Source organism: Anabrus simplex, chromosome 5 (assembly GCF_040414725.1).
Source record: "Anabrus simplex isolate iqAnaSimp1 chromosome 5, ASM4041472v1, whole genome shotgun sequence".
In the NCBI taxonomy this organism is placed as follows: domain Eukaryota; kingdom Metazoa; phylum Arthropoda; class Insecta; order Orthoptera; family Tettigoniidae; genus Anabrus; species Anabrus simplex.
This window is the reverse complement of record NC_090269.1, coordinates 453798030-453820840: the sequence shown is the minus strand read 5'-3', so window position 1 is coordinate 453820840 and position 22811 is coordinate 453798030. Positions and strand designations below refer to the sequence as shown.

Below are 22811 nucleotides of genomic sequence, written 5' to 3'. Positions count from 1 at the left end.
GTCCATGTTTTCTTTTCTTCCTTTCTTTCATTATCATGTGTCATATTTTTATCTTATCTCTGGTATGCTAATTTTGTGTGGGCCTTGCCTATTGTCTTTAAGGGGGATGTTGGCTTGGTTTTTGGGAAGCTGCATGCTTCGTGCGTACCACTGTTTGTTTTATGTGGAATTTTAAGTGTTTCCCTTCATAATCTGTAAATTATTTGGGACATATTTTATTCAGGTTCGTGCGGTTTTCTCTTGTGTTCTCTTAATTATTTACGTGTGGAGTATTTGGTCGGGTCGGCTATTGTTGCCTTAAATATTGAGTGTGTTTCCGTGTTTCTAGGATGCTTGAAATCCTTGTGTACAGGTTCTGGAAACAGATTTCAGTTTAGTGAGATTAATTGTAGTATAACCGCTTACAAGAAACACTGGTCGGTAGTGTAATATTTAACGCATGGATCCGTTTTAACATTTGTCATTGAGTGATTCTGATGCGAGCTGCAAACTCCGCTTATTTCTTGGTACTGTAAGAGTTACTTCAGTGTGTAATCTGAGTGTGTTTTCATGTTTTATTATCTTAAAAATAGACATTTGTCTCCTATTTTAATGAATTGAATTATTATAATTATTTTTTCTTCTTCTATTTACTTATTTATTACTAAATAAAAATTATTTTACATTGTTATCCGAATGCGCACTCATAATATATTTATTTTTATCCATAAGTCAAAGAGGTTATTCACAAATTTATTATTTGTTCTTCAGCTTTCATTCATCAATTTGGTTTAAATTTTTCCTAATTTTTAAGTAAAATTCAAGTTATTTAAAAATTTATCTTCCTTTCATTTAGTAGTTAGTAATGTTGACCTGGCAACACCTCAAGTAGCTAGTTTGATCCTGCCCTTTTCCTTATGTCCTGTGCCCTCCACGCTGGTATTGTTAATGCTGCTGCTGCTCGATGGTAAGTATTTTGCTTCCTGTGCTCATTTGGTGATATTTATGGGTTTTATTATCATACCTGTTTTTATCTTTGTCGGGTTGCAGTAGTGTTGTGGTAGCATTTCGCGCTGGTTGCTACATCGTTGCTGTGTACTAACGAACTTGATAAGTTGCCCAGATCAACATTGCTAGTTGCTAAAAATAAAATAAAGGGTATTTAAACTTATATTTGTGAGACCAAGTGTACACTCTAATCTAATTGTTGTCTGTTTCATGTCAATTATGGAGTCTCGCCCCTTGCCAGTTCCTAGAATGTTGCGGAAGCTGGAGTTAAGTTACAAGGTGCAAATTCGTGGTAGGAAGCCATCCGGTGCTATCCAGGGTGACGTAGAATTACTCTCTGAAATTGCTAACCAACCCATTGTTGTACCTCAAATGTCAGATATTGGTGAGTCTGTATTGTTTATTTCTGATGCTCTTGATCAGATTAATGAATTAGCTGAAGCCTTTAAAACTTCTAGACCGTCAGAATATCAAGTACAAACACAAATTGCTCGTGTAACTCATTACACGAATTGCCTCCAGGATCTGTTTACATTGCTCCACCCTAAACCAATATACTGTGTTGCTAACTAAGGCTGTTAGCATATCTGCTGAGTTGAATGTCATCATGCAAACACTTAAATTGGGGAATATTAATATTAATGGTGGTTCTCAAGGTAATGACCCCAATGTTTCTGGTACTCATGATTTTAACCAACCCATTTCTAGCTCTGTTTTGGGTAATCAGTCATTAGCTGCTTTTCATTGCCAACCTGTATTGTTGGTTGATAATGCTGGCATGCTAAGGTGCGATAATGTGAACCCTGTTAGTGAGTTGCTTAAACGAGTGAACAAGTTGTCCATTGATTTGATTGATGAAACTGTGTCCTTTTTAAGATTACTGGTCGAAGTGAAGGAGACCGCAAATTGTTTTAACCTTAGCTCTTCCAGTATATTCAGAACCCTATTTTCCCATTGTGTTGGTATCCTTAAATCTGAAATTTTGGAGGCTTGTTCGAGTGATACTACCTTGGACCAATTTCATGATGGAATTTTAAGGAAGTTCATCCCTTTCCGAGCACTTAAGGATTTGACAGAGTAACATTGTTTTCGAGTGCAGTTGTATTCTGAAAGCCTATTTAACTATGTGAGTGACCTAAAGTTCTATTGCAATGCGTTTAGACTATCGATTGATGAAGCTTATATGGTAGATAGTATAATGAGTGGAGTATCGCCTGAGTACCATTCATATCTGTCCTTTAGGAAATGCCCTGAAACCTTTAGTGAGTTAAAAATTGCTTGTATTAAGGCTGAAGAAGCCAAACATGGTGACAGTTGTAGGCCTGTTAATGTACCCCCTCCAACTGGTCCTTCTGCTAGGCAGTCCTCTGGTCTGAACGCCAGTAGTTTAGGTGCTGTTTCAAAAAAATGTTTTGCTTGTGGGTCTAAAGACCATTTAAGTAACAAATGTCCATTGGTAAAGAGAAAGAATTTGCCTACTAGTAATGTTCCTAGCCCGCAATTTCAAGGCGGTGCTTACCCCGTACCAAATTATCGTCCTCCCTCTGCTAATTTCAATCTGAGTAACACTAATCAGCGCATCTGACTAGATGAAAGCACTGATGACGCAAGGCCCTCTATGAATAATTTGGATAACCGTGATAATACCTATGTCAATGATGATGATGTTGTTTGTCCTGGTGACTGTAAAAGTATTTCAGGGAGTGTGCATTCTAAAATTCCTGATTATTCCTGTAGAAATCAAGAATGAGCCTACCTTTGCACTGGTGGACTCTGGCAGTGTTACCTCTGCTATTAGTTGGTTTTGGTTTTCCAAAAATCAATCTATCTGTAAATTTCTGAATCTTGAGCCCCTTTCAACTGTATTTCATGCCACCAACGGCTCTGTCTTAAATGTTAAAGGATATGTAAAGGTCAAAATTCGTATTATTCATTTCACCTGGAAGCTGCCTCTGTGGATCCGCGGTAGAGTGTTGGCCTCCGGATCCCAAGATAGCGGGTTCAAACCCGGCAGAGGTAGTCGGATTTTTTAAGGGCGGAAAAAAGTCCACTCGACATTCCATGTCGTACAATGTCAGCATGTAAAAGATCTCTGGTGAAACATTTGGTATTTACCCGACAAAATTAATTAAATCTCAGCCATAGACGCCCAAGAGAGATCCAGTTTACACTGTCTGCCATCTAGTGGGCCTAGAGTAAAACGGAAAGTCGAAATTAACGAGCAGATAGCCAGATGGCATCAAATCGAAATGTCTGCACACGGTAGCTGAGGCCATACGATTATTATTATTACCTGGAAGTTTAATTTCATTGTAGTTGAAGGGCTATCGCATGATGTATTTCTCGGTTACGACTTTGCTGTTCACGTAGGATTAATTCTAGATGCCCATAATCGTTATCTGTCTTTCAAATTTTGTACCGATTATGCTCTGCCATTGGTCGATTATCTCCCTTGTTCTGGTAAACATCTCTGTTCTAATGATGCACATGACCAAGTTACTGAGGAAAGGTGTGACCTGAGTCATTTAACTAGTGAACAAGCTCAACTGATACATGAATTGTGTGATGAATTTCCTGAGGTATTCACGAATAAGTTAGGGGTAACTAATGTGCTCGAGTATAAAATTGATGTGAGTGACACCATCCCTGTTCGTTATCCTCCCTATCGTCTGTCTCCCCCACATATGAAGGTTCTGAAAGACATCATTGATAAGATGCTTGAGGAAGGAGTTATCAGGCCTTCAACTTCTGCTTATGCGTCACCCATCTTCCTAGTCCGTAAGCCTCAAGGTGGCTTCACGCCTGTGATCGACTACCGATCTCTCAATAAGAAGATTATCTTGCAATCAATTTCACTACCCAACTTGCATACTTGCTTTTCATTCTTCTATGGTGCTAAATTTTATTCTGTATTTGATCTCATTCAAGCATATCACCAGAACCCTCTGGCTGAGGCAAGTAAGCATTTAACTGCCTTTATCACGGACTGGAACTTATATGAGTACGAGAGAATTCCGTTCGGCCTCAGTACAGGCGCAGCCGTGCTATCGAAACTATTAGATTCCATACTATCTGACATTAAATTCAAGTTGGTGTACAATTATCTTGACAATGTTGTTGTGTACTCAGAAACATTTGAGGAACATCTCTCTCACATCAGGGAAGTGGTTCGTCGCTTTAAGCAAGCTGGTCTCACTGTCAAAGGATCTAAAGTTTCCTTTGCTCAGCCTCGAATGTCCTTCCTGGGTCATATCGTATCACCTAATGGTGTAGCTGTGGACCAGAGTAGAACCTAAGCCATCTATGATTTTCCCGAGCCCAAGGATCAGAAGGGAATAGCCCGCGCTTCATTGGTATGGCCAATTTTTTCTGTTAGTTCATCATAAATTTTGCCCAAATTGCTGCTCCCCTTAATGCCCTTCGGTGTAAGGATGTTAAATTTGTCTGGAAGGAACCTCAACAAATTGCATTTGATAAACTTAAATTGGCTCTGGCTAATGCTCCTGTTTTGGTGATTCCTAACTTCTCAAAATCTTTCATAATTCAAACTGATGCTTCTGGTTCTGCCGTTGCTGGTGTCCTCCTCCAAGAAGATGATCTAGGTAGGAGACCCATTGCCTATGCCTCGCGTATCCTGAATTCTGATGAAATGAAGTATTCCATATACAAACTTGAATGTCTGGCTGTTATATTTTCCCTTGAAGATGTTTGGTGAAAAGCCTCCCGACCATTCTGATTTTGACATCAATTCCCTTCCTAACCATTCTGCACGCCAATCCAATTGCATTAGTGCTATCTTGACTGACTCCCCGTTGCTGTTCCATGATATGTCAACATTGCAAGCTAGTGATCCTGAAATTTGTCCCATTGTTAAACAACTTGGAAATGGTAACGTCGTTAAGCATAATAAGCTTGTTAACAATGTCCTATGCTGCAAGGCTAGACATGACAATATGTACAAAATTGTGTTTCCTCAAATCCTCATCCCTGAAATCTTTAAGTATTACCATGACTCCCCCATGGGAGGAGATTTAGGTGTTTTCAAAACTTGTCAAAAGATTCAAATGCATTTCATATGGAAGAATATGGATTTTTACATTAGGGAAATGGTTAAGGCTTGTAGACTATGCAATATAGGCAAACCTAGTTTGAATACCTGTGTTGGTTTGTTGTCCTCATCTCGCCCTACTAAACCTATGGAGAGACTGTTCATTGATTATGTCGGAGCGTTCCTGTTAAGCTCTAAAGGAAATAGATTTGCATTAGTGTGTGCTGACGGTTTTACCTGTTTTACATGGATTTTCCCGACGAGAAAGATGGATGCTCAGACCACTATATCCTGTCTCTATTCGATCATTTCTATATTTGGTCCTCCTAAGTTTATTGCGCCTGTCTTTTGCCTGAAACCTGTTCAGGAAATTCTGTTTTGATCTATCGATATCTCATGTCACCACTACACCTTACTATCCTAACCCCAGTTTTGCTGAAAGAGTTAACCACAATTTACGTGCTGCTCTCATTGCATACCATCATAACCAACAATCAAAATGGGATTCTTGCCTTTATTGGCTTACTTATGCCTTCAATTCATCTGTTCATGAGTCACATGGCCAAACACCCATGTCTTTAATGCTAGGATTTACCCCATTTTCCCCCATCTCTAATGTGTCTGACATTGATTCTCTTCTCCCTGACAACCCAGATCTGGAGGAGATTCGCAGAATGTGGGACAGAGCAAAAGCTAAACTCGTCATTTCCTATGCTAATGTGCAGAAGAAGTATGACAAAGGACGCAGAACTACCGATCTGTCTGTGGGTGACACTGTTTTTGTCATATCTTACCCTAGTAGTAAAGCTGTAAATAAATTTTCTGCTAAATTAGCAGCTCGTTATCATGGTCCTTGCACAGTATTAGAGTTCTTAACTCCAGTATCATTGTTAGTTAATGACCCCATTGCCAAACGCATTAGACGTGTACACTTGAGTCAAATTAAGCCCACTTAATAGCCTAAAATTTGTAAACATATTTTATGATCATACAACTTGTCTTTATTTCTAAAATTTTATTTACTGCTTCTCTTCAAATTTGGTAACTGACCCATACACAATTGTCATTCACTACTATCGGTAGTCGGATCATAAAAATTATCTTTGCAGGGTCTATTATTTTGGTCAAATACAATAAATGAATTCACTACTCACAGGAAGAGAATGGCAAGGTCCTACTTCTTCAGTAAAGTCCGCCGGTTCGACGTAAGACAATGTATTTATCCACTGAAAGTTAGGCCTACAATCCATGTCATCATGCATGCGTACGTCGTCATTTCCTGAAATATCGTCACTTTCATTTTCACTTTCCACTTCACCGAGTTCACTTAAGCCACTACAAACAGTTTCACAGTCAGAATTACTGTTCACCGAACGTTCAATGTCATTATCGCATAAAATATTTTCATGCAAATTATGCGTCGACATGTTTGTTTACAATACCGCATGTCACTGCCTTCCGTATTTCATGTTCTAATAAGCCTGCTAAGGTTTTAAAAGAAGAAAACTAATATCTTTGGTCTCTAGGAAGTGCACATGCTAGTAACAGTAAGTTATATTTGTCTATCGGCCGATAGATTGCTCATACAGGCGACTAGAAGTACAAGTACGCTTTACTACGCTATGGGCGGGAGAGGGTTAATCATGACAATATGTTTCATACTGGTGTGTTTTAATTATATTTTGAGTAGCACAGAATCCAATTACCACCCTCTTATTTTAAGGATTTCAAAATGAGGAAATTCAAAGCATTTGTTTTAGGTAAGTATCAGTATGCACTGCTTGGTTCTACAATATTGGTGGCTCATCTTGGCAGCCTACACACATATCAAATAATTATAGTGCTCATTTCATAGGCAGAAAAAGTCAGGACAACCTTAGAATCGAACATATTTCTGGCTTTTCCACAGGATTCTAAGACAGACTGTTTCATCTCACCTACCACCAGACAGTTATGAATGAGCCACAAAAAAGTGAAGGGAAGATAAAATGTTGATGCAGGATGAATCTTTATCAAGTACTGGGCCAACATTTACACAGAGACATCGCTATACAGACAAATGCAAGTGAAACTATGTTTAGTATCTTCTTGCAGATATTAGTGGGTGTGAGTTTGTAATACATACATCCATCCCATTAAATACTGAACTGAAATCATGTACGAAATGTAATGAGAACAGTTGTGGACCAGAAGAAATATATTTTTTTTTGCTAGTTGCTTTATGTCGCACCGACACAGATAGGTCTTATGACTACGATGGGACAAGGAAGAAGGAAGGGCTAGGAGTTGGAAGGAAGCGGCTGTGGCCTTAATTAAGGTACAGCCCCAGCATTTGCCTGGTGTGAAAATGGGAAACCACGGAAAACCATTTTTCAGAGCTGCCGACAGTGGGGTTCGAACCTACTATCTCCCGAATACTGGATACTGGCCGCACTTAAGCGACTGCAGCTATCGAGCTCGGTCAGAAGAAATACAAGGCTTTTCAAGGTAATTTTCAGTTCCAGACAGTAGATATGTGCAAAGTACTGTAATGTTACCAACAGAAGAAGAAAATGGGGCCGTGACGTAAAGACCAGATGCATGCAGATGAGAAAGGAGGGACATTGAGTCAGTGGTCCGGTCATGTTGCAAAAAAGACCAACAAGGAACACCTAGAATAACATGGAGAACAGAACTGTGAAAATAATATTAATAAACATTGTACAGGCTCAGTTACTAAGTATTGCCACCTAAGTGGCCTGGTTGTCAATACCAGCAAACCGGTTGTCCTGAGGACTAGTTAAGGAAGCAGAATTCTACTGGAGAGACAATTTCGCAGGGTATTAACGGGCATTACAGGTTATAAATTTTTAACATGCCAGTGTCAAACACAAAAACCTTGTAACTGAGAGTCACAAACAGAATGATCTAATACTAAGCCCACGGTGTTGGAATCCAAGGCTAAAACTCTTATCACCTGTCCACAGGTAAAACAACAAATTCCATATTGTGGAAGGTTAGGTGTCTACAATCTATTTAAGCTAAACTGTACTTACTTTTCTTCTTTGAAACATGGGACAGGTTCGCCAACTGTACATTCTTCTTCAAGTAATTCCTCCTTAACTTCCACGAAAGGCTGTAAGATACAGTGAAAGTAAATTAAGAAATGTACAGTAAAGAGGTTACTTGAATTTAAAAAACAAGACACTGCTTACAAAACAAATGCAATACTTGCATAATAAAAATGTACCGGTTGGTACACCTCTACGCCGCACGTTTGAATTTTCCGCCTTAATGTATCTCTCTACTGGAGAAACCCTGAACTTTAACAACTGAACTAACTCTACTGTTTATCAGAAGATGTCACTGGGTTCTTGATTTGCTTTTGTTTTTCATTGATCAAGAAGTGTGGACATTCTCTAACAGATGTCTCTACCCAAAAACTATGATAATGCACTCTGGTGTGAAGGAATGAACTTTCTTGGAGAAATTTTGTATTCATAAGTTTTGTCTTTACTAAATTTTGTTCTGTCATTTGTGGGTTGGCAATATTAATCCTTTCTTTCCGCCTGTTTTGCATGTAGCCAATCAGGATTTTCTGTAATTAATTTTCGGCCAATCAGGGCTTTCTTCTTTAATTTTGTGTGTAACTATGTACTGTAGCCAATAAAAGTTTGAGGGCTGGTTGTTATCATTCATGAAAGGTCTCGAACTTTCCACGAGGGTATAAAAACTGCTGATTTTCTTGTCTCCGGGCCACTCGAATAACATCTTGCTCAGTGTGTGAATATGTAGCAGGGGCGGGAAGCGCCTCTTTCTACAGGCAGCAGTTCTTCAACAAGGTAATTGCCTTTTAACATCTTTATTTCTTGCTAGCTCAGCAGTTTAACTCGCGGGGAACGTTCGAAGCCTTTTCAATCCTTGTAAAAACTTCACATAACTTGAACTGTAATTCGGGGATAGAGAGTGCTTTACCCTCTCGAGCTCCCCTTCATTTTGAAATTGAGGTGACTACGTTTTCATAACCGTTTCTACTCTTCCTTAATGTGTTAAAAGTTTTCTCATACGAGTCACCTCCCTAGCTTGGGATTAGCCCCTGTGTAATCGGCCTAGGGTTCTTAAAGGTGTCTTTAGGAGTGCATGTAAACGCCCCCAGTCCTCACTGTATTTTGGGCCAGTAACTTAACCTGTTGTTTTTCTTCAAGTAAAGGCCCTGTAGGTTGGGTACAAGATACCCCTGTTTCTTTGTAAGTGTGCCTTGAGGGCAGTTAGAAGTAAAGTTTGTTGTGGCCTTTGATAGGCTTGTAAAATTGAGAGTGGGTCTGCTCTTTCTTGTATTTTGATGTGTGCCTCTAAGGGGCCTGACAGTGCTAGGCGGGAGCAAGCGCTCCATGTACTAGGGGATTTCTGCCCTTATGTAAAGTTATAACTTCTAAATTTGAGCCAAGAGCTCAACAAATGTAAAGAGAGGGGGCTCAAAGACCAAGAACTGTAAATTGTACTAATATTGTGCATTTTTTAATTTGTTTCTCTGCTACTTGGTACCTATTACCTTGTTACTTGTTGATTTTGAAAAGAAAATATAACCTTGTTAAAGTTTTAAAATCAATTTTGGATTTGTAGTTAGACCCATTCCAGCCTGCACCTTCTTTCATCTCTGCTGTTCCACAGATAGCTCAGAACAAAAAATAAAAATTATAATTTATTTTTCCAACATAGATATATAAAAACTGGACATGTACTAACATGTGCCATGTCAAATGAAGAGACAGAACATAACCCCGTAATGGGATAGACATGAGACAGCACTGGAAGAAGGGACACTTGAAAGGACAAGAACAATCTCCATATCTCTTCTCTTCCCACAACTTCCTGTTGCGTTCATCCCATTTTCTGTTCTTAAATGACTTGTTTGTACCTTGCTGTCCCTTGTGTTCTGATAGATGACTCTGATCATCAGACACATATTGGATCTCATCCAGAAGAAGGTAAACCTCTTGCCTACTATATTCAGTCTATAAATTGTCAGTTGTTTGACTTTCCTTTGACTGTAGAGAATCTGAAGATTTTATCATGGGAATTGACCCAGGACATCGGGGTATGAGGTGGACTCACTACCCCTTAGTTGCTACAAGGGAACTATTTACTACTCCACAGATGTGCTGTACCTCAGCATGAAAAACTTCTAGTGAAGATGATTTGAGGCAGTGTTCAGACAAATGTTTGACTCTACAATTACAACTGTTTAGTAATTGAACATAGTCCTTCATTGCACGATGATAGGATTTTGGTGTCTAGATATGAACATAAGCTATTTCACGTCAACTTCCGTGTTTAATAATCAATTACTCTTACATATCACTTAACTGCATACGAAAAGCCCCATAGAATCTCATGTTGTGAGTAATAAAGAAAATGGGTACGAAATGTGTTGCTACCATCAGATATCATTCGTCACAGCTTGCAAGTCCAGTCTCCCTCCTGTCAACATCAGTGCCAAACAATCAGAGATTAAATACAACCTGAGTGATCTTTTACCAGTATTAAAGTGATGAAGATTGTAGGAAGAGTGGTTGGTAGTCATTTTCATGGAAACAATGCATTCTAAGGCTTTGCCAAGGGTTTCAGACACTTTCTTCAATCCAGAGGAATAAAATGAGCTTTTTACAAAGACTGGTAGAATATGAAAAAGCCAAACTATATGGGGTGTTGAATTGTCAGATAAGCAGTGTTTCTTGTGCATCCTGATAACTACATGGAGAAAAGGCAGACCGTCACCCAACTGCATGTGGAGTACAAACAACAGGAGACATTTTTATTCCATTTCAAAACTCTCTGGATTTTGAGACAGAAAAATTTATTTTTCTTTGGACTGTCTAAAATAATAAAAAATTGTGTTCTCTCCTGGATCACAGCCAATGGAAGTGTTATACTATGCCTTCCAGTACAGAATTTTGCTGATATGCAAGGATAAATAGATTTAAATACAAGAAGACTTGAGCTGGTACAACGCATGTTGTGAAAAGTGGGCAGGTACTATGTGCATCATCAACAGCTTTGCATTATTCAATAAGACTTAGAGATTTAATTCACATTCAAAACTTCAGGAGTATAATCTCTAAAGGCTAAGCTACGAAATATGAGAATAATACTTTGCTGTATTTCATTGACATCCCCACTTGGACATGGTATGTACTTCACAGTTGTATGTTGTATGTTAATGCTTGCTGACCTCAGCTTGCGAAGTGACGAGAATCATACTACTTCATTTTATGTGTCGATCGGCAAGACTAGACGTGAATGTTTTCCACTGGAGATATGCCATAAGGTATGGACAGCAATAATGCGTTCATTAGCCATTGATGGCAGCATACATCACAGTGTCAGCCGAGAATGAGTGGCAGTTTTCCATGAGCTATTTTAATACAAGAGAACTGCCTGACCAAACAAAATGAGAAGGGATATTTATGTCCATTTACATACAAACTGCATAAATTGTGCAACAATCATTTCAGCTTAAAATTTTATTCCACAAGTGTGGAGAATGGAAGTAACAGTAGCAAGTGCATCACGGAGGGAGCTGACTAACCTGTCATTTACCTAGACCTTCTTCAGTAGTGTCAGTACTCATTAAAGTAACAGTAGCAAGTGCATCACGGAGGGAGCTGACTAACCTGTCATTTACCTAGACCTTCTTCAGTAGTGTCAGTACTCATGAAAGTAACAGCGTTGAAGAGCTGTAGTCATGTCTTAAGTTTCATACGTGTGCAAATAACCAATAATACTTAGATGGAGCTCAAGTATTACAAGTTACGTGTTCCAACCAGTTTGTGTAATTATTTTCAATCTTTAGGAGGCTAGCTATCAACAAACTTGTTATATCTGACCTCAGGTATGTCTGTAAGAATAATCCCAAAGGTGGAATTTGTTGGTTGCAGTGAGGCAATGTGGAGTATACTCTGTCACTGACATGAGAGCTCGAGCATTTTGTTAATTGTGTATTGAGAGGCGCTGTGATACTCATACACATGATGTAAGCCCGAGCCTGAGGTTCTTACAATGGAATGCATGGGATTGCTAAGCATCGCGAGGAAACTCCCCAACACTGATGTTATGCTTTATTATTCACAGGTTATTGAAGTTAGACTCATCAAAACATGTTGATGTTAGATGAAGATACATAGTGAAATGTCACTATAGTGAGAGTTTCTGTTAAAGAAAATTCTATCAGTTTAAGAAGTTGAGTAATGCTGAAGTGCAACAGTCATCTGGAACTCATTTTAAGGAAGTGACTCCTGAATTAAGGCATGACAATTTTATTACGTAGGTCATCTATGGAAATTCATTTTCTGGCACCGTGGGTCCTGACTCCTGAATTAAGGAATGACAATTTTATTATGTAGGTCATCTACGCAATTCCTTTTTCTGGTGCCATGGATCAGACTCCAAGATATTCCGATACCTGTGGGAAGTCAATGAGGATTGCCAGGTTTTTTGCAGAGTGGTGTGAATCCACATGAATTAACCCATTAACGCCTGAATTATTTTTTCTAAACTTTTGTTTTTTTACATTATTATGACTCTAAGTAACACAAATACACTGAAAAAAATTTAAAATGTTATTCATCACTCAGTTTTGAAAATATATGCCGTTACCATATGGCAACGCTAAGCGCTTCTACTACCTACTTATACTGCGTATCACTTTCATTAAAAATTTGCGCTCTGAATCATCAGCAGGCTACTATTCCACATTATTATTGTTACCGTGTTATAGTGGTAGGTAGAGGTGAAAGAAGGTGCGGGCGTGAACGGGTCTCAAACTACGAAAGTAAAATTAATTTAAAATTTAACAAAATTATATTTTCTTTTCAAAAATAAAGAAATAACAAGCATGGCAGGTACAAAGTAGCAAGTCAAAGGGAAGTTACAATATTTACAGGATTTGGGCTTCGGGCCCTGACTTTACAATGCTTGGGCAATCAGCCCAACCTTACTTCAAAATAAGTTTTACCAGAGGGGCACAAAACCCCATTCATGTTCAGGAGCACTAGCTCCTCTATACACAGAAAAGCCTCCTCGAGGCATACAAAAGTCAGATTCCAAAAGAGCAATCTGCTCTCAAAGTTTAAGCCAATCACAGGCCACACCAAACTCCACCTTCAAGCTGTCCTCTAAGGACATATACACAGGGGTAAAATACCCAACCTACTGAGGTCTTTTAATTGAAAAAAAAAGAAAGAAAAAAAAAAGGTTGATTACATGACCTCTAAACTAACAATTTGAGAGGAGGCGAACTTGCACTCCTAATACACTTTGTTTAAGACCTACTTGGCACTAGGCCGTTAATACAAGGGCTAATCCCATACTAAAGAGGTGACTTAAAAGAAACGATTTACATTACGTCAAGGAAGAATAGGTTGTGAAAACTAAGTTCACCTCAAAACAATATGAGTGGGAACTCGAGAGGGTTAGCACTCTCTATCCCAATATGTAGCTTTAAAAGATAATAGATGAAAAGAGTAGTTACATTTTAGGAAAAGGTTACATGGAGGAAACGCTTCGAACCCGCCCCGAGAGTCAAACTGCCGACCTAGCAAGAAAAGAAGTTATTAAGAGGCCATTACCTGGTGTTGAACTGCTGGAGAAGAAAGAGGCGCTTCCCGCCCCCTGCTATGTACTTTACACACTGAAAGATGGAACAGAAGTGGCCCGGAGATCCTAAAATCAGCAGTTTATATCCTCTCGCGGAAGGTTCGAGGCGTTAGGGGAATGAAAACACCCTCCCACAAGAACTTTATTGGGTAGGATACAGCAACATATTCAAGTTGGGGGAAGATACATCCTATTGGTTCAGAAATTAATAAAAGAAATTCGGGATTGGCTAAATACCAAGCAAGGGGAAAGGGAGGGGTATACAGCCAACTTAAACAATAACAGAAAGAAATTTAGCAATGAACAAACTTTTGAAATTACATTTTCTCCGAAAAACAGTTCTTTCACTTCGCACTAGGGTGCACTATTGTTGATCTTCAGTAGTGTCCTCTAGAAGAGAAAGTTCACACTTCTTACTTCAAGCAAAACAAAAACACATCAAAAATGACACAGTTCAAAAACTCAAAAATTTCCAGGTAGTGACATCTTCTGAGAAACATGAAAATTAATACCGACAATAAAGTTCAGACTTCCTCCGGCAGAGGAGTTTCAACTGGCGCACATTTTAAATTAGCGGTGTGGAGGTGTACCGCCCGGTACAGACCTCCCCCCCAAAAGTTCCTCCAGGGGTGACCCATGAAATCAGTTTGAAACAAGGTCCAAGTTATGATGTGGATATGAAGATTGATGGCAGAAGCATTTATAAGATTTTCTTAATTTGGTTTGATTCAGTTCCAAAATTTGGTTGCAACAGGAGAAGTAAAGTCTTTATGTTTGTAGAAATTGAAATCAGAAGAAAAACTTGTAATACTTGAAAGTGACGAAAATTTTTTAAAGTCCACCAAATATTGCAGTTGAATTCCCAAGAAAAGGTATTAAAGTTGAACTGGAATGTCCATATAGCTGGATATGTACTTCAACGTTGATGCTTTTAACGGCCAGACCAGCCGCCACTGCTTGCGTCCGAAGGAGGCCGCTCGGACCCCTCAAGTACCCTGAGATACTGCTCGCCCGCACTATGAGGGGAGCAGAGGTGTAGAAACACGCCGCGCCCGCGGTGAACATATACAGGCTGCGGGCAAGTAGCAGGTCGCGCGCCGCACATCAGCCTTGGCCGGGAGGAGAGCTCCAGCTCGCCGTGCACTTGTCGTCCTCGCTGGGGTCGAGGGGGCCCATCCTCAAACCCAGACGCGGCACAGCGCCGCGCGGCTGCGGGGGCACTGAAACATAAAAGCTAGGCGGCAGAATTGTGTTGAACCATCATGTTTTTTTTTGAGGGCACAGGCTTGTAGAGAGATTGAGGGGCCAGCGGCGTGCAGATATTCATGGCATTTCATCTAAGCCAGCCACTGTGTGTAGTGGAGCAGGAGACGGGAGCGTGGTAATGGCCGTGGCAAGGACAGGATGGCAGTTTAACGGTTCGGGGCAGGTTTCACACAAATGCTTACATATAAAACAAAATATTATGGAAGGGGCAGAATGCCTACAAATTGAAAACTCAAAAAAAAATATAACCTTCATATTCCTTTCACGATTATATGAAGCAAGTTAACCCAGAAATTACACCGGTTTCACCTGGGACAGGTGAACAATAAATATCCTCTCGGTGGCTGGATTGCTTACTAACAACGTAACCGGCGTAAGAAAATTGAGAATGATACAAGGCCCATGAAATCTGGGGGCAAGCTTGCCCGCGGGAACAAAGTTCTTGACCATAACTTGGTCACCTACCTTCAAAGGGGTGGGTCTCCGTCCATGATCATACTTTTCCCTAACCTTTTCATGAGAGACTTTAAGATTGGCTTTAGCCTTCTTCCAAAGATATTTGATGTTGTCCGGATCTATTGTCTCGGGTAGAATGTCACTCAGAGACCAGAGGTTAGAGAGCGGCGAGTTGGGAACAAACTTGAACATCAAAGAGGCTGGAGTAAACTTATGTGATTCATGAACCGCCTAATTCAAAGCAAAAGCTAACCAATGCAGGGACGTGTCCCACCTGGAATGATCTTCATGATGATAGGCAATAAGCGCGGACCTCAGATTACGGTTAACCCGTTCAGCCAGAGATGGTTGAGGGTAATAAGCAGAAGTAGTTACATGAGAGATGGACAAGTCAAAACAGAATTTACGAAAAAGATTTGATGTAAACGCCTTAGCATTATCAGACACAATATATTGGCACGAACCAAAAGAAGCAAAAATAGAATTTAGGCAAAAAATAGTGGACTGAGCGGTAGCCAGCTTAGTCGGAAATAACCAGGAAAATCTTGTAAAACCGTCTATGCATACAAAGATGAACTTGTTGGCATTACCCTTTGACTGGGGGAAGGGTCCTACATAATCAATATACAGGCGTTCCATGGGGCGCGACACTTGATGGGAAGACAAAAGGCCTACCTTGGTGGACATGGTTGGTTTACTAAGCAAACAGGATTTACAAGCCTTCACTAGTTCACGGATTTCACCGTCCATACCCTTCCAGATGAACCTTTCACGAATCTTTTCACGAGTTTTAAAGATTCCAAGATGCCCCCCCAATGGGGTCTCATGATAGTATTTGAAGATCATAGGCACAAGAACAGCTGGAACGACAACCTTCATCATCTTATCATGCCTCGAAGGGCAACATAGAACACCATTCCTCAGAACATAAGGGACAACATGTTCCCCAGAAGAAAGGGTTTCCATTATCGGAGCCAGCGTCGGATCTTCACGTTGGTATTTCTCAATATCCCTAAAAAGCATGGGAGCATCTGTTAAGATGGCATTAACACCAGATAGTATGGACTTGGGAGATGATGAACTGTCGACCGGTTCATGGGTCTCAACGTCGTTAGAAAACATACGACTGAGTCCATCAGCAACCACATTTTCGATACCTCTGATATGCCTGACATCGAATTGGAAGGCAGAAATCCGGATGGCCCAACGGGCTATACGACCAGTACGACGCGGCCTACCTAAGACCCAGCTTAAGGCTTGATTATCTGTCTCCAGGTCGAATTTGACGTGTTCCAGATAGAGACGGAACTTTTCTAAGGCAAATAAAACTGCCAAACCTTCGAGTTCATAGATGGAATACTTGGCTTCTTGAGCCGACAAGGTCCTAGATGCATAGGCGATGGGTCGCCTCCCTAGTTCAGTCTCTTGAAGAAGGACTGCAGCTACTGCTGACGACGACGCGTCAGTTTGGACGATGAATTTCTTCGAGAAATCAGGCATAGCAAGAACAGGGGCATTACAGAGAGCTAATTTAAGATCTTCAAAAGCGGCTTGTTGAGAAGGTCCCCACTCGAATTTGATGCCTTTCCTACGAAGAAGGTTCAAGGGCGCCGCTCTATTAGCAAAGTTAGGAATGAACTTCCTGAAGAAATTCACCATACCAATGAACCTGGCGATACCTTTAATGTCCTTGGGAGGTTTAAAATCACGGATGGCCTGTGTTCTGGAATGATCGACTGCTACACCATCAGGTGACACAATATGCCCTAGGAATGACATAGAGGGCTTAGCAAAGGCAACCTTGGACAACTTAACAGTTAACCCAGCCTTACGAAGGCGATTGAGAACTTCTCGCAGATGATCTAGATGTTCTTCAAAAGTCTCTGAAAATACGACGACATCATCCAAGTAGTGATATAAGTACTCAAATTTGATGTCGGAGAAGACCCTATCTAGTAGCCTAGTGAGTACAGCTGCTCCCGTGGGGAGCCCGAAAGGCACGCGGTTGTATTCGTATAAGTTCCAGTCCGTGGCAAACGCTGTAAGATGTTTAGACTCTTCGGCAAGGGGAATTTGATTATAGGCCTGATTCAAGTCCAAGATAGTAAAGAACTTGGCCTTACGAAACCATGAAAAACAAGAATGAAGGTCAGGAAGGGGCACAGATTGCAACACCACCTTCCGATTGAGAGCCCTATAATCAATGACAGGCCTGAAGCCCCCTTGGGGTTTCGGGACTAGAAAAATAGGTGACGAATACGCCGACTTAGAGGGCCTAATAATACCGTCCTTCAACATCTGATCGATGATTTCTTTCAGAGCCTTCATTTTAGGTGGAGATAGCCTATATGGTGGAAAACGGACAGGAATCGAATCCGTGACCTCAATTTTGTATTCAATAAGGTCAGTAACACCAAGAGTATCAGAGAACACCTCTGGAAATGACTGACATAATTTACGAATACTATCAGCCTGCTCCTCAGGTAGATGTCTAAGGTCTAACAACATCTCATCCTGGGTAGGCGAAATAGAAGAACATGACACAGAATTACACTTTAATAGTGGTATTTTACAACTAGAAGCAAATTTGAATGTGCACGACCTAGACTGGAGATCGAGCACAAGACCAGTATGAGAAATAAAGTCAGCTCCCAATATAATGGGGCAAGACAATTGCTTGGCCACAAACAATTTAATTTTCCATGTAAACTTAAAAATACGAATCTTGACCAGTAAGGAACCTAGAATTTCTAATGGAGATGAATTAGCCGAAACGTATTGAACAGGAGAAGAGACATAGTCAGGAAGTTTACAAACCGATTTCAATTTAGAATACCATTCAGCCGAAATAATCGAACAAACACTGCCTGAATCTAAGAGAGCTGTTATAGGCTCGTTATTTAACTCAACCTTAAGAAAAGGAACAGGTGCGGGGGTATCCGCCGCGATCCTAAGACATTCTTTGGGGCATTCAAAAGATGAATTTGAAGATAGAACATTCCCTGAATTTTCGACCTGTTTACCAGGGGCTGAGCCTTGGGAAGCAGAATTAGTCGACTCAGCCGAAGCCGCTAGTCACATTTTATTATTGGCATTGGTGGAATTTGCACCAGAAGTTGAGCAGGAGGGGGTGCTATTTGAGTTTGGGCAATTCTTGGCGATATGTGAGAAAGCCCCACATTTAAAACAGCCTTGTGCTGAACCAGCTCCATTATTTGCCCTACTAGACTTGATCAGTGGACACTTATTGCGAAGATGGTCGGGCGACCCGCAAGCATAACATTTACGAGGTGTAACTGATCGGCGAGATGGAGGCTGAGTATTACTAAAAGAAGGCGGGGGTTCTTTCGCGACACGCAAGGAATCGGCGTATCTCACTCCTTCCGCTGAGACGGCCAACGCTTCAAGTTCAGAGAAAGTTTGAGGGCACGCCGCGAAACACAAATATGACCTATAGGATGGTGAAATCCCTTCCACAATAGCTTGTACAATCTGATCCTCAGGGAAATGAAGAGCAAACACCCTAGTATAAAACTTAATATCTTGGATGAAGTCTGCCAAGTTTTCATCCAAGCGCTGTACCCGATAATAGTACTTCTGAATAAGGGAGGACCTGGCCCTAGCAGGGATGAAGTTAGCTAGCAAGTGGGCATGGAAATCCTCAACAGATGATTGTTCGGCAATGGCTCTTACGATTTTATCACAGAGAATACCAATAGCATACGGATAGATAATTTGCAAAATTTGACATGGAGAAAGAGAAAAAACAAGGGCATGATCCTGAAATTCAACTAGAAATCTTAAAAATGAAATTACGTCACTGGTGGTATTAACGGAAAAGTTAGAGATACCTCTGAGCAACATTGCCAATGGATGAGGCAAGCTACTAAACCCGGGTGACATAGTAGGTAAAGGTTTCAATGGCAAGGTAGTTAATTCAGAACGTACATTATTTAATGAGTTACGGCGTTCAGACTCGTCCAATGGGGCAGAGGTTGTTTGAGCAGCAATGGTTTTCCTATTGACTTCTCCCTTATGAGGCTCTTCCTCGCTACCTACATTCACCGTGACGGGTTGATCAGTTTTGGGAGGAACCTCCCCAGTTAACAATTGAGTGACCTTGCTAGATAATTCAGAAATATTTTCAAGCAGCGTACTAGCTTCCTTCTTCTGAACGTCATCCAGCTTTAGAGACAACAGATCGTTAACTCTATTTGAAAAGTGATATAGCCTGGCTTGCACACGCTTAATTTGATTAGGAGAAGGATCATTTTCATAAAAAAAACTAACTACAGAAGCTAGCCCAGTAATATTCTCGACGATCGTGGAAAGAGAGTCGTCAACTTCTTTCTCTCCCAAAGTGGGGATGGAAATGGGCAAATCAAGGGACTCTCTAAGCTTGTTAGTGTCCACTGCAACCGTGCCTCCAGATTGCACATTTCTGATAGTTAACTCATAGATCAACTCCTCTTTGCGCAAATAGTTAAGATGGAGAACATCGCGAGGGCCGGGCATGATGACAGGACAATTTTGAAAAACTAAAAAAAAAAAAATTCCAGCAACTGAGAAAATTGTTAGAGTTCGGAACAAAACAATGTTTAGCCGTCAAAAGGGGCTAAATTGAGACCCATTCAACCACGCTCTGCTACCACTTGTTACCGTGTTTTAGTGGTAGGTAGAGGTGAAAGAAGGTGCGGGCGTGAACGGGTCTCAAACTACGAAAGTAAAATTAATTTAAAATTTAACAAGGTTATATTTTCTTTTCAAAAATAAAGAAATAACAAGCATGGCAGGTACAAAGTAGCAAGTCAAAGGGAAGTTACAATATTTACAGGATTTGGGCTTCGGGCCCTGACTTTACAATGCTTGGGCAATCAGCCCAACCTTACTTCAAAATAAGTTTTACCAGAGGGGCAGAAAACCCCATTCATGTTCAGGAGCACTAGCTCCTCTTTACACAGAAAAGCCTCCTCGAGGCATACAAATGTCAGATTCCAAAAGAGCAATCTGCTCTCAAAGTTTAAGCCAATCACAGGCCACACCAAACTCCACCTTCAAGCTGTCCTCTAAGGACATATACACAGGGGTAAAATACCCAACCTACTGAGGTCTTTTAAATGAAAAAAAAAAAAGAAAGAAAAAAAAAGGTTGTTTACATGACCTCTAAACTAACAATTTGAGAGGAGGCGAACTTGCACTCCTAATACACTTTGTTTAAGACCTACTTGGCACTAGGCCGTTAATACAAGGGCTAATCCCATACTAAAGAGGTGACTTAAAAGAAACGATTTACATTACGTCAAGGAAGAATAGGTTGTGAAAACTAAGTTCACCTCAAAACAATATGAGTGGGAACTCGAGAGGGTTAGCACTCTCTATCCCAATATGTAGCTTTAAAAGATAATAGATGAAAAGAGTAGTTACATTTTAGGAAAAGGTTATATGGAGGAAACGCTTCGAACCCGCCCCGAGAGTCAAACTGCCGACCTAGCAAGAAAAGAAGTTATTAAGAGGCCATTACCTGGTGTTGAACTGCTGGAGAAGAAAGAGGCGCTTCCCGCCCCCTGCTATGTACTTTACACACTGAAAGATGGAACAGAAGTGGCCCGGAGATCCTAAAATCAGCAGTTTATATCCTCTCGCGGAAGGTTCGAGGCGTTAGGGGAATGAAAACACCCTCCCACAAGAACTTTATTGGGTAGGATACAGCAACATATTCAAGTTGGGGGAAGATACATCCTATTGGTTCAGAAATTAATAAAAGAAATTCGGGATTGGCTAAATACCAAGCAAGGGGAAAGGGAGGGGTATACAGCCAACTTAAACAATAACAGAAAGAAATTTAGCAATGAACAAACTTTTGAAATTACATTTTCTCCGAAAAACAGTTCTTTCACTTCGCACTAGGGTGCACTATTGTTGATCTTCAGTAGTGTCCTCTAGAAGAGAAAGTTCACACTTCTTACTTCAAGCAAAACAAAAACACATCAAAAATGACACAGTTCAAAACTCAAAAATTTCCAGGTAGTGACATCTTCTGAGAAACATGAAAATTAATACCGACAATAAAGTTCAGACTTCCTCCGGCTGAGGAGTTTCAACTGGCGCACATTTTAAATTAGCGGTGTGGAGGTGTACCGCCCGGTACAATTATTATAAAACGTAATATCACTAAAACGCAATAACAATTAGAACTTTACATTTGATATATTACACACATCATTTCTTTCTGTGTTTGTAAAACCACACGGTCTAGCCAGTATGAAAAGGAACAAAACAGTCAAGGCACAATCCCACTCCACACTTCAAGCACATTGTCCTCACACTGGGTTTACAGTTTTCATTAGTGCGCCTTTTCCTCTTCTTTCCTTCTGTGTGCTGGACAGGGTGGTCAGTTTTATCAAGTCTTACAGAATCTGATATGCGGCTGCTAAGAGGGGTCCGTGAAGCTTCTGGTCTTCCAGCTCCTTTTGGTACATTCTGGTAGATTGTAGCTATTTCTCTTTTGAAATCAAGCTGAGCAATTTTTTGTCTTCTCCTTTTATTGTGTAAAATCCAGTTGTTTTGAACAGCCACATGAGAAAGGCCAGTACTATTTTTTTGCCTCGTATCCCAGTGCAACATTGTGATCCATCTGGTCAGTACCTCCCATAAAGGTGTTTTATTTGGCGACCAGCCTTGGAATCATTTCATTTTGCTTCTGCTGCCGTGAGTATCTCTTCACTTGACCGACTTCTTGTGATGAAGAAGAGATCATTGTGACCACGGAGTTATCTATCCACCGAGCATAAAGCAGTCCATCATTCTTCTCTAATGCTGTCTCATAAGTCCCATGATCTTTTTGGAAAATATTTGCTTGTTTCCCAGAGGACATACTTTAGAAATTTGATTTTCTCAAATAGTACCAATGGCAGAATAGCCACAATACTTGAGAAATGAGAAAAGTCGAACACTAGAAAATAAATTGTCCATGAAGAAGGTGTAGCTTGGTTCCCTTTTCTCACCTGGAACTTCCTCAAACAGAACAAGTAGGGAACTTGCAGCCCTACCAAATAACTTGTCATAGACAGCATTAGATTTTGGTCCTTTACCCTCGTACAGCTCAAAATTCAGTAAATATCCAGCCTTGGTGTTCAGGCTCCAGAGCTTGCACCCAAATCTAATGGGCTTACCACAAATGAATTGTTTGCACCCATGGCGACCAAAATATTTCACCATACATACATCAAATGATAGGTGTTCCTCAGGTATGAAATTTTCAATACATCTCTTCTTTAACTGTTCCATTATAGGCCTTATTTTCCATGCGTTATCATTAGGGTCGATTCTAGAGTTGTCTGCAAAGTGCAGATACATACAGATTTGAAGAAATCCGTCTCTTCTTATTAACCAAGAAACTGCCAGGTTCTTCAAGTCATCA

At 40.4% G+C, this 22811-nt stretch overlaps 1 protein-coding gene across 3 annotated transcripts in view; it reads right to left on the bottom strand.

The window, feature by feature from the left end:
* Nucleotides 1-22811, bottom strand: part of LOC136875118 (oocyte zinc finger protein XlCOF6) — a 91622-nt gene that overhangs the window by 24130 nt on the left and 44681 nt on the right. For all 3 annotated transcript variants that reach the window (XM_067148856.2, XM_067148857.2, XM_067148858.2), the window contains one exon: nt 8071-8150. In XM_067148856.2, coding sequence (XP_067004957.2) covers nt 8071-8150 — 80 coding nt within the window. The remainder of the gene's footprint in view (nt 1-8070; nt 8151-22811) is intronic.